This window comes from Malus domestica, chromosome 04, assembly GCF_042453785.1.
Source record: "Malus domestica chromosome 04, GDT2T_hap1".
Lineage (NCBI taxonomy): Eukaryota > Viridiplantae > Streptophyta > Magnoliopsida > Rosales > Rosaceae > Malus > Malus domestica.
The window spans coordinates 5,590,670-5,605,501 of NC_091664.1; the positions used below are offsets into that span (position 1 = coordinate 5,590,670).

Here is a 14,832-nt window from a genome sequence, read left to right on the forward strand (position 1 = left end):
AAGGAAAAGAAAACTTACTTAAGACTTGAAGATTACTTGAATATGTACACTTGAACTTTTATTGATATATGGAATGTTTACAGAGATGGTTGTTTACAAGAAAGTGATTACAAAGAAGTGTTTACAAGGATGCTATGAAGACTACGAATGCTTGAGTGTATGGTGTTTTCAGATATTGAGATATGTGTGTGGTATTCAGGTGTGTTCTGTATGGGAGGAAAGGCTCCCTTATATACAAAAGCTGATTCCTAAACAACAAAATAATTTTTCAATATTTACAACTTTTTGATGGTGACAACACACTGTTTCTGAAAGCTGTCAGTACTGTTTCTGAAAGCTGTTGAGGGCCACGTGAATCCATATTGTCTTGGTTGCTGCAAAGTTTGCCACCTTATCTTTGGCATGCAAAATTTTTCTGAAATTGCTGAGCAATCTTGTATGGATGTGTGAAGGGCATGATTGGCATTTTTGCTAAGTTTTGTCCTGATGATTAAAGTGAAACTTTTAAGGGTGTTTTGGTTAGTTTTCCATTAAAATTATAAGCTTGTTGAATCAACGTTTTCTAGTCTTCACATGATAAAAACCTACAACCAAATCAGTAGGTACTCATCTCATAATAAATCAAAGTCACCAAAACCTAAGCAACTGTGTTTTTTATAAATGCAGTGAAGAAAGTTGAGATTCTATCATAAAATCAATTCGTAATATGGGAAGTAGCCGAATCTCTTATAAGCCCATGCAAGGTTCCTTCTCCCATCAATGTGGGACTCATTCTCAACATGCCCCCTCACGTGTGGCAAGTTTTCAAGCCTAACACGTGAACAGCACAACGGGGTGACTTGGAGCCGTTTAGCTTCACACATGGGACAACCTGCTTTAATACCATGAAGAAAGTTGAAGTTCTAAAACCCTAACACCTTTATCGTCAAACCCACCATAACAGCAATGAAAACACACTGATTTCCTGATCAAAACTGGACCCTAATCACCTCATGCAAAGTCTGTAGACACCCAAACTAGACTTGAACTAAATTCGAAAAGCACAACCGCTCAACACAAACAATGCATGTCGCTTGGTCTTTCTTAATTTAATCACAGTATCCTTTTGCATGTTTCATTTCAGATTCAACCGCGCCTGACTCATCAAACAAAATAAGTATTGCTTTTTCGAAATCATCCATGAAAATCAACGATGGTAGAAGCTTCGTTTCGTATTCTCAGATGGGAAGCTTATAGCTCTTAATACGCCACATTGTGCCTTCATATGCTTCTTCTTCCTTAAAAGACAAGTACGGAATAAGTAACGATGTGGGGTACATAGAAAGTGTGCGGTGTGAGGGTAGCATGAGAATAAAATTGGGTGTATTAAGATAAACTTTAATTAAGAAAGCAGATGTAAGGTGTATTCTATATATAAAGTGCATTCAACAATAGGTGGGTGTTAATAACACAACCCTTATTTAAATCACATCAATAAAGGAAGCAATTGACCTTTATTTCTTTTTTAGGCTTCACTTTTTATTCACTCTCCAAATAATAAATTTTCATGTAATGGAAGAGAGATCGAGTTGGTAATTTAGCAATAGAGATTGCCGCCAGGATTAACATTAAGTTGGTTGCAGTAATCTTTGTAATAGTTGGTGCGAGCTTGAACTGCATCAGGTAATTTCCCATCACATTCAACCTCGCCGTTAATGGCTCGAATGGTGGCACCAAATCCTTGACTTAGAACTGGACGGACATTGTTCATCCAAAACCACAAGGCAGTCTTAAATGCAACAACGGGGTCTGAGGCCACGGTTTCCGGGGAGTTTAAGCGGTCAAAACCAATGCTGTTTCCGGCTGCTCCATAGTTGTAATTCCATGTTAGTTGGAGTGGTCCGCGACCGTAGGGGTTGCACGGATAGTCAGTACTTGTGGTATCGCAGTAGGTGCCACGATTTATCTCTTCAATCTAGCAAAAATCTGATATGAAAGATTAATAAATAAGAACACCAAATAAATTAACTTGCGATACAAGACGAGGTGAATCTGAAGTCCAAATAAATTAGATTGAAACTTTTTGGAATGCAGTGTCCAAAAACAAAGTCCGACAACATAAGTATCTCTATGCCTATATATGCAAGGCAAGCGAATGCGATCCATATAGATGTGTAGTGTACATTATTATATAAACGAGGGGAGAAATAAAAGGAACTTACGGCCAGTCTCATGGGTGACATGAGGCAAAGAATACTGCAATTTCACGTTTGGAGTCATCAGCAGAACCGAGCCTACCAAAGCCGGATTACGACTTGACAGCATCAAGAAAGCCATTGCGAGAGTAAAATTTCTTCCCGGCGCAGTCTGAAGAAGCCTGGTTAATGATTCCGTTAAAGAAGTCCGGTGTGACGATGTCAGCCACGGAGCCATCTCCACTTGGGATGGAAGGTGTAGTAGTGCCACCGGTGCAGGGGCCCTGTTGACAACCCTGGCCACAGTAATCGGCGCTGCTGCCTCAGTAACCATATTGGCTACAACAGAGATCCGCGGCACAACCACAGTTTTGGGCTGTTACATTCTTTGTTAGGGCTGCGGCTACGGCTACAAATACTGCTACTAGTGCGATCAGGGATTTTGTTTCCATTTTTCTGAAGGGAAAACAATTTCGAATGCGAAGGTAATGAAGGTTGAGATTAATTTGTTGGATTTTTATAGAGAAAAATAGAGTTTGAGATGTTCGTATCTTGGAAAAGAGAAGATGTGTGGTGTGGTTTGAATGGGCATTGACTTTGCAAGTTGGACACACAAAAAATGGTTCCCAAATTGTGTCTACTTCCACAGGATTTTCAATGGTCAGTAATCTTTCATTGATTCTCCTTAAACCATTATTCATTAACTTGGCTATTTAATTAAGTATTTAATCTAATCATCCTATTAGCGGCTGAATCAATACGCCAGAATAGAGTTGGTGACTTCAAAAAAATGTAGTCGTATGAGTTTGAACTCGGGTTGTGACAACATAAACTTTTAAGACGCCCAAAAGCATACAAATTGACCTTAATTAATTAAATTTGGAAATGATCACTCAATGAAATGGACCCTAAAATAGAATAGGCATATGAACTTACTATCTCAAATAATCAAAGAAAAAATAAAAAATAGGCTAAATTAACGAAAATGGTTGCAACCTCTCCTAGTAAAGTAGAGTGGCTTGCAGGTTATGTCAAACACAGGCGGCTCCCTCGATTGTGGGGGCGTTTTCAATGACTGACAGGAGTGGAGTACCCATTTCTCTAAAGTCCAAGCTTATGAAGCTTGCACCTAGATTTGCCAAACGGATCGTGTTTATTTTATTGGTTATTATAAAGGTTTGTTTAGTGTCAGATCCGTTAACTGGTTGATACATAACCTGTTATTTTCGTGTTGTTTTATGTCGAATTAATGGATCGTACAATAAATTGCCATGTCTAATGGGTAGACTTGCAAATAGGTTGTATTTGACATGTTCGTATCGTTTTCGTATCATACCATTATCTTAACAGATCATGTCGATGATGTGAAGGGTCCCACGCATTTGCCACATAAGCAATAACATACTCTAGACAATTCGGGACGAAAATCGAGTTTCAAGATTCAGAGGGAAAGTGGAATCAAGTTTGAGTTACAAAAGCCTTTTTATGAGAAATAACCAAAACTGAAAATCAAAAACAAAAGAGGAGCTGAGTTGCTCATTGCATCTCAATGTTTCATTGAATAAATTCTTCGACACAAAATAAAAACTAATTTGAAAAAATTACATACAACCTCAAACTGAAAACTGAAAACAATACAAAATTCCAAAATTACATGTGGCAAAAGGAATAGCTTGGTCTAGGCTTCACAGCTGCAAGGGAGACGGACATGGAGAGTGTGCTCTTTGCCTTTGCCGGTCTGGACTGCCGCCTTCTTCGTATCCACTTTTAATCTCTTTCCATGTTCATAATATTGGTCACAATTTCTCTTCCCCGTTCTTCTCATCTTTATACCCTGCTGCCCTTCCACTCCTCCCAATAAAATATGGTTCGGGAAAGGAAGTCTCGTAATGTATATCTAGACCCTGATATGATCGAGTAGCTAAAAACTCTGCACCCGATTTAGCTCTTCCTTTCACTACAGAACTAGGGTTGTCGCGCAATTGCAGAGCCTTCTCTGTCGCATTTGCTAAAGCAAGAGCTCCTTCCTTGTCTTCCTCAGTGCCATTACCTGTTCATGCAACAATTTCAGAACCTTCCAGTACAAGATGTCTACCGTAAAAGGACTTTTGGTAGAATGAGAAGTTAACTCAATGAGACCAAAATAAAGCGAACTACAGACAACATTCATACATACCTCATCAGTTCATCAATAAAATTAAATTTCCTGAAAATTATCTTTAAAAGATCATGATCAAGATCAATTTAACCATCATTGTAATTAACAAGCCATTAAGCTTCGTATTTCCTTCACTTTTAATGAGGAAGGATGTGCAGCACACATAGATTTAAAGCATGATCAAGAAACTTTATCTTTCTTAAAACCAATCTATGGGGGAAGAAAAGTAAATTCATTCATCTTTATTCCACTTTTAGGTACTGTTTGACAAAGAGCTAATACAAACTCCACAAATGTTCTTTAAAAGGGGGAAAAGAAGGGAGAAGGTGTCAAGATGCTGGCAGTATTCTTCTTCGTTTCTCAGAGTAGTCGAAATCTAATATTTTCATTGTTTGTTTTTTAAACTCTTATGTCGTACCAATTGCATAAATTAGAATAATAATAAAAGAGAGGTACCTTGCAGATGGAAATCTTCTACATAACCACCTTGTATGAAGGAAAATCGTGCTTCCTCAGACTGGATCCTTATATCCACTGGTGAAGAACTAATCAAATCGCGGAATTCCATTACATATGCTCCAGTCCACTCACATCCTCTGTGGTGAGAGAAATTGAACATTGAGTATCACAGCTATAGAGCTAATCAATTAATATTCTCAAGGTTTTAGTAATTTAAATGCACATCTACTGAGAATTGCATAACAGACAATCTCATATGAGCGATAATTAGTAAGTAGCAAGCAGTTCAAAGGATAGTAGATAAAAGTGGAACTGGTCTATCATAAGGAAAATGATTGAGCACACGGTGTATAAAAATAGAAAAGATAAACCAATTCTATAATCTATAAGCATGACCGTACTCAATGCAGTACCTGTTGAAGGCTATCATGGCTTCAAAAGGAGTAATTACTGGAGCTAAATATTCTTTGCTATCCAGAAGGGCAGTTTGAGCGCAAGAGACATAAATGAAAACATCACACTGCCACAGTAATAATCTATCATTAACATTGAAACTTTCAAATATTTTAAATTCCCTATGAACATATACTTGCATGTATCAAAGTTTACCTCTGGAAAGTTTGCAAGTTTTGCAGGGTTTGGTCTCCCCATAACTAGGGTATACACTTTTTTTCCTGCTCCTGTAATCAGCTCTTTCATCTGATGAATCATATTCAGGTAACCAGCTGCATCATAGTTGCAAGAAAAGATAAATTAATGAGATGCACAATCAAGAGAGTGATCCCAATACAATTGAAGTTATTTCTATATGTTTTTTAAAATGATCCGAGGATAATGAAATGTAAAATGCGGTTATACAAAGTCCACGTATGGTACATACTAAAATGTACAGAGATCGAAATACAATAGTTTTTAACTGTGCCATCTTAGTGCTAAAATGGAAAAAATAAAACGAATCCCTTCATCACCAGATTGCAGGTTGAAAAGGAAAAGGGAAAGAAAAAACTTTCCAGCAAACCCAGAAACATTGCTGGTACAATGTTAAATCAAATGGACCGTTCACTTTCCAATTCAATATTTTCAGAATATATCATTCTTAACGTAGCATTTGGAGTCGATATTCAAAAACTAGAGAAGAACACAATATCGTAATTACTTCACAGTTTCTAGCTTCTACAGACGGAACAAGTAAAAAATTGAAAAAGACTAAAGAATCTCGGACAAGAACTCACCTACACCAAGGGTTCCTACTAAGATCCCCACGATGTTAGCATCCTTTGCTTTCTCCATTAGGTAATATCTGGATAAAAGATTGATCACTCAATAAACCATACTAAATACAAGCATGACAATAGAATACACGTGGAAGGGACAAAACAATGTATCATGTCACAAGGGAATTATTATGCTTTTAAGAGCGGAGATTAGCGGACACAGGAAATTGAATGATTATTTTGGAGACAATACCTGCGCTTAAGAATCCTTCTTTGTTGAGATAAGTCAGTCACCATACTGCATTCCGAGGCATCATATCTGACTAAAACAATAACCACCAAAATCACTAGCAAGATTAATTAAGAAAGATTGAAGAATCAATACAAGCGCATAACAATTTTTTAATACTGGGTACGTTAAGAAGATTAACTTTCAAACTTGGTTTCCAGTAATGAATCAAGTTGCTACCAATACAGAGAAAATTATGATACAAAAATTATTTTCTGTAAGTTCCTACTGCCGGAGAATCATAAGTGCAATTGCATGGCCAGAATTCATTACCAATTAAAAGGACTCCATCGTACTTTGACAAACAGGACTTGAGGAAAATTTAGTTACTTTAGGCAACAATCTTTTTTCTTTATGAGAATTTATGTCTGAACTATGGGCACATAAGTAGGAAAACAGTTTGATTGCCTCAGTCAAAAAAGAAGAAACGGGAACACACACACACACACACACACACCGACACACGTATGCATACTCGCACACTAAATTAAATGAAAAAGAAGTAATTTATGTACCTATTTCACATCCATTATATGTTAAAACAATATTTGCAAAGGCGGAGTTATTTGAACCAATCCAGAAAAGTAAATAATCCTCCATCTTGCGTCCCTCAGGTAATTTCCAGACCAGGCCTCCAATGCTATAAGTAACACTAGACGTTGTCCCAAAACTGGTATCATCAGTGAGGCTGCCAGCTGGTCCTGGGAGCTCATTTGAGAGTTTACGATCTTTTGATGGATTCATAACTGAACACATAACATTAGCATATTGAACTTCTGGTTTGGACCCAACCCCACATGCTTGTACAAATTCTTCTTTTATATGCTGAATCGAATGTGCATAGTCCAGCCCAAAAAGGACCTACAATTTAATGTATACCAAGTTAGATTCGGTAACCTCACCAAAACAAAATGCAGTGCGCAACTTTCCGCAACTTATGTACATTGGCAAGAATCTACATTCCACTAGTTAATAACTGAATCAATTACGCCAATCATTGTACGATTTCTAGTACTTAATGCGACAGAAATGATTATTAGCGATCAGCCGATACTGAATTGAAAGCGAATAATTATGATATACCAAAACACGCCTCCGATTTTCGAGAGCATAATGTGATAGATTGTTGACACAATCAAGCACACTGATGGGAGCCTTCCCGAAAACAAAGAAAGCTGGAAGCGTCGTTGTCCTGCCAAAACTCAATCAAGTAAGAGAGATGAATGAATGATATGAGCCTGCCTTCATCCAATCAAGTAAAACTAGTAGTAGTGAATACTCACGGGCTGAGGCAGGTGTGGCCGTAATGAACAACACAATCAGCATCGACGTGCGACGCTCCCACCTCGTCCACACAGCAACTACCGTAGGCCGTGTCCGCCATCACGAACAAGGACACCTCCGGGACGTCGTCGTTTAGGTCGGCGCCGGGTTTTCTTAGTGAACGGAGCTTGGCCCTCAGAGCACTCACCACTCTCACAGAGTCCTTCAGAAGCTCATCCGGGAACTGACATTCAATTCAGTCCAAATTCAAATTCAATAGATCAATTCAATGAAGATTCAAAATATATATATATATATATAATACCTGTAGAGCAACTCTGGTGAAGTTGTTAGTGTGAATGAAGTCGGCGGTAGAAGCAATTTCGTAATTTGATTCAAACTCCATGACCGAATAAAATTACTCTGAAACGACAAGCAAGATCAAAGCTTTTGGCCCTTGAAAAAGTAGATTTTCAAGAACTCTTTTTTCTTGCTCAGGAAGAAGATGAACTGAAGGAGGAGGAGGAGGAGGAGGGGGAATGGCTGCTACTCGCTTCGCTTGAGTACGGACTGAGGAGACTGGACTCAACAGGTGGGAAGGCCCAGGCCTTGGGGCTGAGGTGTACGGGGTTTCATCTTCAAGGCCCGTTTTGAGGCCCAAATTGGAACAAGGATTGTCACTTTAAGTTACACATCGAATCTCGTCATTTCATCAAAAACTATTTTCTTTTTTAGTGTAAAATATATAATTGTACTATAAAAAATAAAAAATAAAGTCACTCATCAAATCTCGTCGTTTCATCAAAAACTCTATCCGACTCCTATTTTGAATTTTCCTCGCGATTCCTGTGAATTAGTATCCAAATTTGAAATTTGAATTCGTGTGAAGAAAATAAATAGAGTGATACATGATTCCTGTTTTACTTCAATCTCTAACAACTCTCTTACCTCGATCTCCAACAACTCTCTTTTTGTCTTTCTGTAACAATTTACTTATTTTAAATATATTCCAATGGAAACAAGCAGCACAAGCTGGTGCTATACTAATTTTTATAGTGGGGTGGACTTAACCTGCAAGACTTATTAATTTGTGATTGCGATAGTCATTAGCCAGTCAGATTTTTTGAGAATGACTTACATAGAACGGATTTACAGTCACGTAATGTCTCGTATCTAATAACACATTCTCAAGTGCAAATTTTTCTCCACGTGACAATGTATTATAAGATTGGGATTTCACGTGGCAATGAACTTGTTCCATATAAGTTGCTCTCAGATGTAGTTGTCGATTAAACATAGAAAAACAAAATGACAGATAATAATACTGATGAAACATTGACTTAATAGACTGATCGGATGAAGTAATAGCTAGGAAGCAAATCAGTAGACTACTAAAATTAATAAAACAATAAGAAATTAACAAAGACTTAAAGCATTGACTTCACTCTATGTACAGTTACAATACAACAAGAAGTGAGATACACCAATGGCAATGGGGAAGGGCAACTTCAGCAGCAGCTGGTTTCTCTTGCACAAGATAACCATGACGAAATTTCATGGTTTGGCGGCCGGAAGGGGAACAAGAGCTGCTGCGCTTCACGTAATCAAAGCGAGAAGTTTCAGCGGCTCGTCAAACACGAAAGCTTTGCTAAAACAAGAATTGCAGAGTGAGATTCCTGGAGAGAGTAGCTCTGTCTGCATTTACAAAATTCCTAATACATTTCGCCAAGTAAAAAGCAAGGCTTACCAACCAAGTATTGTCTCCATTGGCCCTTACCATCATGGACTGCCGAGCTTACAGGAAATGGAAAAACTGAAGCGAGTATACTTTCACCGCGTCTTTAAACCAAAGCCAGAAGAACTGGATCAGGCGACCGAGGCAATGCAGAAACTAGAGGAGGCGGCTCGGAGCTGCTACTCCGAAGAATCCAAGCTATGCAGCGAGGAATTTGTCAAGATGATGCTCATTGATGGTTGCTTCATCGTAGAGTTGCTCAGAGACTCGATGCAACAAGATTTCGTACATACACCCTCCACCATTAAAAGGTGGATGCTGCCAACTCTCCGTCAGGATTTAATCAAGCTTGAAAATCAGCTCCCTCTGTTTGTTTTACGTGAATTGTTTCAGCTGACAGCGAGAAGCTCTTGTTTTTCTTCTGAGCACGAGCAACCAGCATCTTTGGAACTGGAAGCCCTTGCCCTTCGCTTCATTAACCCGCTACTGCAAGGACATCTAGATCCGAACAAACCCTTGGAACATTTTACGCCAAAACAGTTACAAGCACAAGCACTTTCTTCATCTTTTCCACCATAGTATCCGTCCAGACCATGAAAAGGGCTTCTCTACCCTTCCATGGCAAGAGCCACGAGGGAAGCAAACCCAGCTGATCCGGTCCATACAGGAGCTAAAGGAGGCTGGTGTCAAGCTCAAGACTGATATGAATCGTCAGCCATTAGATATAAGTTTCAGAAGCACGCTGAGGGGAAAGGTTCTGACTATCCCTCAAATACACATCAATGATCATAGAGGTACTTTGTTTCGTAACCTGCTGGCATTTGAAAAATGTCACCGGAATTGCCATCAAGATGTTACAAGCTATCTGTTTTTTCTCGACGGTCTGATCAATTCATCCAAGGATGTAGGGCTTCTCCACTATCATGGAGTCCTCCAACATTCTCTAGGCAGCAACAGAAGCGTGGCGAAACTTGTCAACAACCTCTGCAAGGAAGTTGGTCCGGATGCATCCCAGACATACTTATACAGGGTGATTGGCGATGCCAACTTCTACTATGATTCTAAACTTGCAAAAGTAAGAGCAGCATTGGTGCACCACTATTTAAGTAGCTGGGTTGTGGGCATCTCAACGCTCGGTGGAATCTTAGCTCTTTACCTCACCTTGATTCAGACCGGCTGTGGAGTTGCCGCTGCCAAAAAGGATTTGGAGCACAAGTTCAGTTTCGGAGCCTTTCTCAAGGATTCGTTGTTCATAACATATCTGGAAAAGATTCTAGTCTTCAGTAAGGATTTGGAGCACAAGTTCTATGTCGGAGCCTTTCTCACTGACGAGGACAGTGACAAGGACAGTGACGAGGACAATGACGAGGCCCTTAATGCCATGGACTGGCCACATGATTTGGAACAATTTATGGAATCAATGTTTTAAGTTACCAGATCAGTATGAGTTCAATGGTTGATTTTCGTTTTTAGTTTTTGTTCTGAATTATGAGACAAATAATTGACAGATTATCAGTTTCGGGTGTTTTCTCTTCTTTTTAATCTTTTTGGGTCTGAGACGATTATCGGTTTGAGCATATGGTAATGTAACTTTGTTTGAAATTCAAATGAATGATGTACAAAATTAAAAGAAGGGAAAAGGAAAATATACATATTATTTCTGTTCACTTGCGAAGATAAATGACGGCATCAAAGCGGAAGTTTTCACCTGCTTCGAAAGCATCTTCAAGATCTTCAAAGCTTTGCTCCACTCTCAAGTCCTTTCTAACCTCTAAACCTTCCTGCACCAATTACAAAATCAAATAAATAGATGTATGTAAACTCAAGTTTCATTGAAGAAAAAGGAAAAATCTCTTGGCTGACTTATGCAATGTCAAGATAATGAACTCCCAGGGAGCAGCATTTTTACAACTTTATGAAGAAGTTATAAACTTTCATGGTTTGATAGATAAGAAAACATCAACCGTCTGATTGGTTTACATGATTGATTGTGGCTAAGTTACTTGAAAGATATTACAAATCAATCTCTGTTAGACTGATAGCAACAGAAATGTGATACAAACAAAAGGACAAATTTCGTAAAACTGAGTTCATTAAATTTAACAAAGCGGCTTAATGCATTTTGAACCAGTATACTTGGTCATAGTAAATCTAACAACAACATGCAAGAATTTCCCAGATGAAGCATGTACAAGAAAATAAAATAAAATTACAGAATACCAAACAACTACCTTCTCTACATATTCAGCTACCGCCGAATTGATCACTTTCTTGATTACTTGCTTATAAACTTTCGAAGGTCCAAGGACTTCTAGTAAAATGTCTCTAGGTATCTGCTAGACAATAAAAAGAGTATGAGTAAAAGGATGCAACTGTACAAATGCAATTATACGTAATTTACTGAGTGCTCGAGTATAAATGCATACAATTGTACATGTAAACTAACAAGTATATATATACCATGAAATCTGTGTGTGTGTGAGTGTGTGTGTGTGTCAGACTGGAGAGTACACAAAAAGTTAAAAACAAAATTAAGTTGCTGAACAGAAGGATTCAGAAGGAAGCCAGTAGTTTTCTGTATAGGTGTGATCGATATAACAAAATTAAGTTGTTGATTCATATGAAACTAATCATATCCAAGTCAACATATTAACTGCAGCGGCATACTTGGGAGTTAAGAACTTACATTGGGTGTCTTGCCTGGTAGTCCCGGTTTCATTTATCAGCGAAGATAACCAGGGGAAGAAATCAAGAAAAAAAAGTTAGAATTGTCTGGAAAAAGGAAACAAGACATAAAAGAATAAATATTCTCCCAAATTGTATAAAAAAAGAGGTGCAAAGGTCCTTGTTAATAACTCCCAAATCATTTCTCTTCACAAATGCAAATAATGATGTAAGCCACTTAATTGACACTTACAACGTTTGAAGAATGAGTGAAGATCATCATAAGTAGTTCACACTATTTGAATATAATAGAATTTTAAAATCTTACCTCCCTTCACTCTTCGAAATCCAGGTATTGGTTGGGCTGCAGTAACCATTTTATTAAAAACTTCGTCAAAAATTGCTTGAGTTTTAGCACCAGATGCCTCTACGTTTATCTGATGAAAAGATTTTTATATGGTCAAAATTTACAACCATTTAAAAAAATTACAAATATCTACAATAGAAACGTGTCTATCATGAAACAAGAACAGAGAGCAAAGGTCGTCTTGATCACTTTTTGGGCCTAAATATCTTCACATTATAATAACTTTCCCTTCCGTCATCCACTTAGGAATGTCGTGTTCTTACTAACCTTTAAAAACATAAAAAATAAAACAAAATAGAAAAAGCTTCTCAACTGAAATTTTGTTGTCGTCATACCTTCAGTTCACCAGCATCATTGGCACCTGAAGTAGTAACAGTAACAGGCAAGTCGTCAATCTGAGATGAAGATACTCCAATGTCTTCTGTGCCTATGTTAGGTGAAACCAATAGTTAAAAATACTTGGCGATTGCATAGAGAAGTAACAGCACTGGTTTAATAGGACTAGGCACTTAGGCAGAAAATACTTGACAACCGCACCTGATAATACAGCACAAATTGGAGGAAAATACTTATGACTTTTCCTGTAAAGGAAATTCAGAAATTTAGAACTCAAATATTGATTCAAAAACAATAAACCACTCATTTATAAACACGTTACCCTTAGTCTACCTACCCCAACAATTTAAGTAAGCAAACAGAGAAATAAATACAAATAAAAAGAACTAAACCAGTCTTATAACCTTTTACATATTCTGTTGAATATATATATATATATAAGAAAAACTCATAAAAATTTGAAAAAGCAACATTAGTGACTGCATACAAACTATGACGAGCTTTGGAAAAACTCACTAACTAGTAATAACTTGCTAAAGAACCATATACAGATCAAATTGGCTGTATTATCCTCATACAAAATTGTAACTCAAGCATGCATTTAATTAACACCTTCGAAATCTGCAAAGCTCAAGAATAGCTTAAGAAGTTACTCTCGGGCATTCGTTTAACTTATAAAGGTCGTACCCAGTGCACAAGGCTCCCGCTTTACGCAGGGTCTGGGAGAGGTGAATGTCGGCTAGCCTTACCCCCATTTATGGAGAGGCTGCTCCCAAGTCTCGAACCCGAGACCTACCGCACAAAATCTATGTTATAGGATAAATAATAGAAAGGTAAGTAGTACAAGTAATTATTACCTTCTGGAAATTGATTGAGCAGCATATGTGATGTGATTGGAGGATTTTGCACTTGTGCAAGTAAGGCTTGGAAAAGAGCCACCAATTTTCTGATCGTGCCTAATTACCTGTACAAAAGTTTGGTAACTTGAAGAGTTCGTTTGTCTCGCGGAAAACAACTTTCATGAAAAATGTACATACTTTAAGCAATTCACTTGCTGTTAACCGGAAAATGGATATACAAAGTTAATTCCCGTGCAACCAATCCGGCTTTACCGGAGTTAATCACGCGAAACCACCAATAGAAAGCAGTAGAGAAAGGGAGCAAGACATGAATAAAAACCCATGAACAAGGATTTTGGTAAAGCTTATTGTATCCAAGCAAAAATCTTTTCGATTTTAATTTGATTTTGACAACATTAACAGAAACAACATTACAAATTGTACACAAATACTTGTCTTCTGGGTTCGAATTCGATACAAAAATGAAGAAAGAACATAGAAACAAACACAAAGTTTCGAACTTCTCACTGACTAAATAGAATTAACAAATACAACCCAGTATTTGGGTAGTGACTATAAAATAAAAAATGGATAAGAATGTCATACAAAATTGATATGTTGAAGAAAAAGGAGAGAAACAAACAAAACAAAAGAAAAAGGAGGAGCTTGTTTGTTAACCTTAGAATTTAAACTCGAGAAGGGGAGGCTGAAATTAACGGCCATTTCCATGATCTCCTGCAATTCTGCCTTCCCTGTAATATCAGTTTCACTGCCACGTCCAGCAGCCGAAGAGCATCAAACCCAGAAGCCACCAAATGTATTTGTGTTGGTAACTTGGTGGGGTGCTTTGGGGGCCAAAGCAGTGCAGCGCGTTGAAGATAGGCACGGTTGCAGGACAGAGAGGTATCCGCCACGCCCGACCCGATAAAATCTGTTCGCCAAAAATGTGGGATGAATGGATCAGACCCGTGCGGTCACAAGGCCCAATATTTAGTCGCCTTTTAGGTTAAAAGTGATTTTTAAAAATGTGTCACGTAGTTTTAATTTTCTCATTTTGTACTCTAAGAAGTTGAATGGTTGAAATTTATGCCTAATGTTTTGTCCTTTCGTTGAATTGATGACATAACAAGAGTCACATCTATTTATAAGTTAGCGTAGAAATCATAATTGAATCAGGTATCATGGAGTTTTACCTTCTCCTTAATCAATATTTTATATTTTAAAAGGACAACAAATCACGTGTTTAGTCTCAATGATGTAAGTGTGGCTTGTAAATATACTAAAAATAGATTCCCTACATGTTACATCATCAGTTTAACCGAGGTTCATATAGT

General features: G+C 37.8%; 2 protein-coding genes and 2 pseudogenes across 2 annotated transcripts; 1 reads left to right on the forward strand and 3 right to left on the reverse strand.

Moving 5' to 3' along the window:
- Positions 1–1,522: 1,522 nt before the first annotated feature.
- Positions 1,523–2,626, reverse strand: LOC103427471 (endochitinase EP3-like; annotated as a pseudogene).
- Positions 2,627–3,683: 1,057 nt separating this feature from the next.
- Positions 3,684–8,161, reverse strand: LOC103427470 (uncharacterized). The gene is made up of 10 exons (XM_008365525.4): positions 7,883–8,161; positions 7,578–7,801; positions 7,378–7,486; positions 6,810–7,155; positions 6,259–6,328; positions 6,024–6,091; positions 5,401–5,516; positions 5,205–5,311; positions 4,789–4,928; positions 3,684–4,224 (listed from the first exon to the last, which is right to left on the reverse strand). Exons 1-10 carry the CDS (start codon positions 7,961–7,963, stop codon positions 3,971–3,973), a joined length of 1,515 nt encoding a protein of 504 aa, XP_008363747.1. The 5' UTR covers positions 7,964–8,161; the 3' UTR covers positions 3,684–3,970.
- Positions 8,162–8,979: 818 nt separating this feature from the next.
- On the forward strand, positions 8,980–10,817 carry LOC103427473 (UPF0481 protein At3g47200-like; annotated as a pseudogene).
- Positions 10,818–10,871: 54 nt separating this feature from the next.
- LOC108172505 (uncharacterized) lies at positions 10,872–14,416 on the reverse strand. Its single transcript, XM_017330137.3, has 8 exons — positions 14,177–14,416; positions 13,517–13,623; positions 12,861–12,904; positions 12,659–12,750; positions 12,285–12,393; positions 11,979–11,992; positions 11,524–11,625; positions 10,872–11,073 (listed from the first exon to the last, which is right to left on the reverse strand). Exons 1-8 carry the CDS (start codon positions 14,225–14,227, stop codon positions 10,957–10,959), a joined length of 636 nt encoding a protein of 211 aa, XP_017185626.2. The 5' UTR covers positions 14,228–14,416; the 3' UTR covers positions 10,872–10,956.
- Positions 14,417–14,832: the final 416 nt, after the last annotated feature.

What these genes read in the sequence shown, in the direction of transcription:
- LOC103427470 (XM_008365525.4), bottom strand. Translation starts at nt 7,963, where the DNA reads ATGGAGTTTGAATCAAATTACGAAATTGCTTCTACCGCCGACTTCATT. An exon ending in ATATAATGGATGTGAAATAG is followed by an intron (nt 6,329 to 6,809) that starts GTACATAAATTA and finishes TTATTGTTTTAG; the next exon opens with TCAGATATGATGCCTCGGAA. An exon ending in GCCATGATAGCCTTCAACAG is followed by an intron (nt 4,929 to 5,204) that starts GTACTGCATTGA and finishes CTCTCACCACAG; the next exon opens with AGGATGTGAGTGGACTGGAG.
- LOC108172505 (XM_017330137.3), bottom strand. Translation starts at nt 14,227, where the DNA reads ATGGAAATGGCCGTTAATTTCAGCCTCCCCTTCTCGAGTTTAAATTCT. An exon ending in TCTCGAGTTTAAATTCTAAG is followed by an intron (nt 13,624 to 14,176) that starts GTTAACAAACAA and finishes ACTTTTGTACAG; the next exon opens with GTAATTAGGCACGATCAGAA. An exon ending in ATGATGCTGGTGAACTGAAG is followed by an intron (nt 12,394 to 12,658) that starts GTATGACGACAA and finishes TCTTTTCATCAG; the next exon opens with ATAAACGTAGAGGCATCTGG.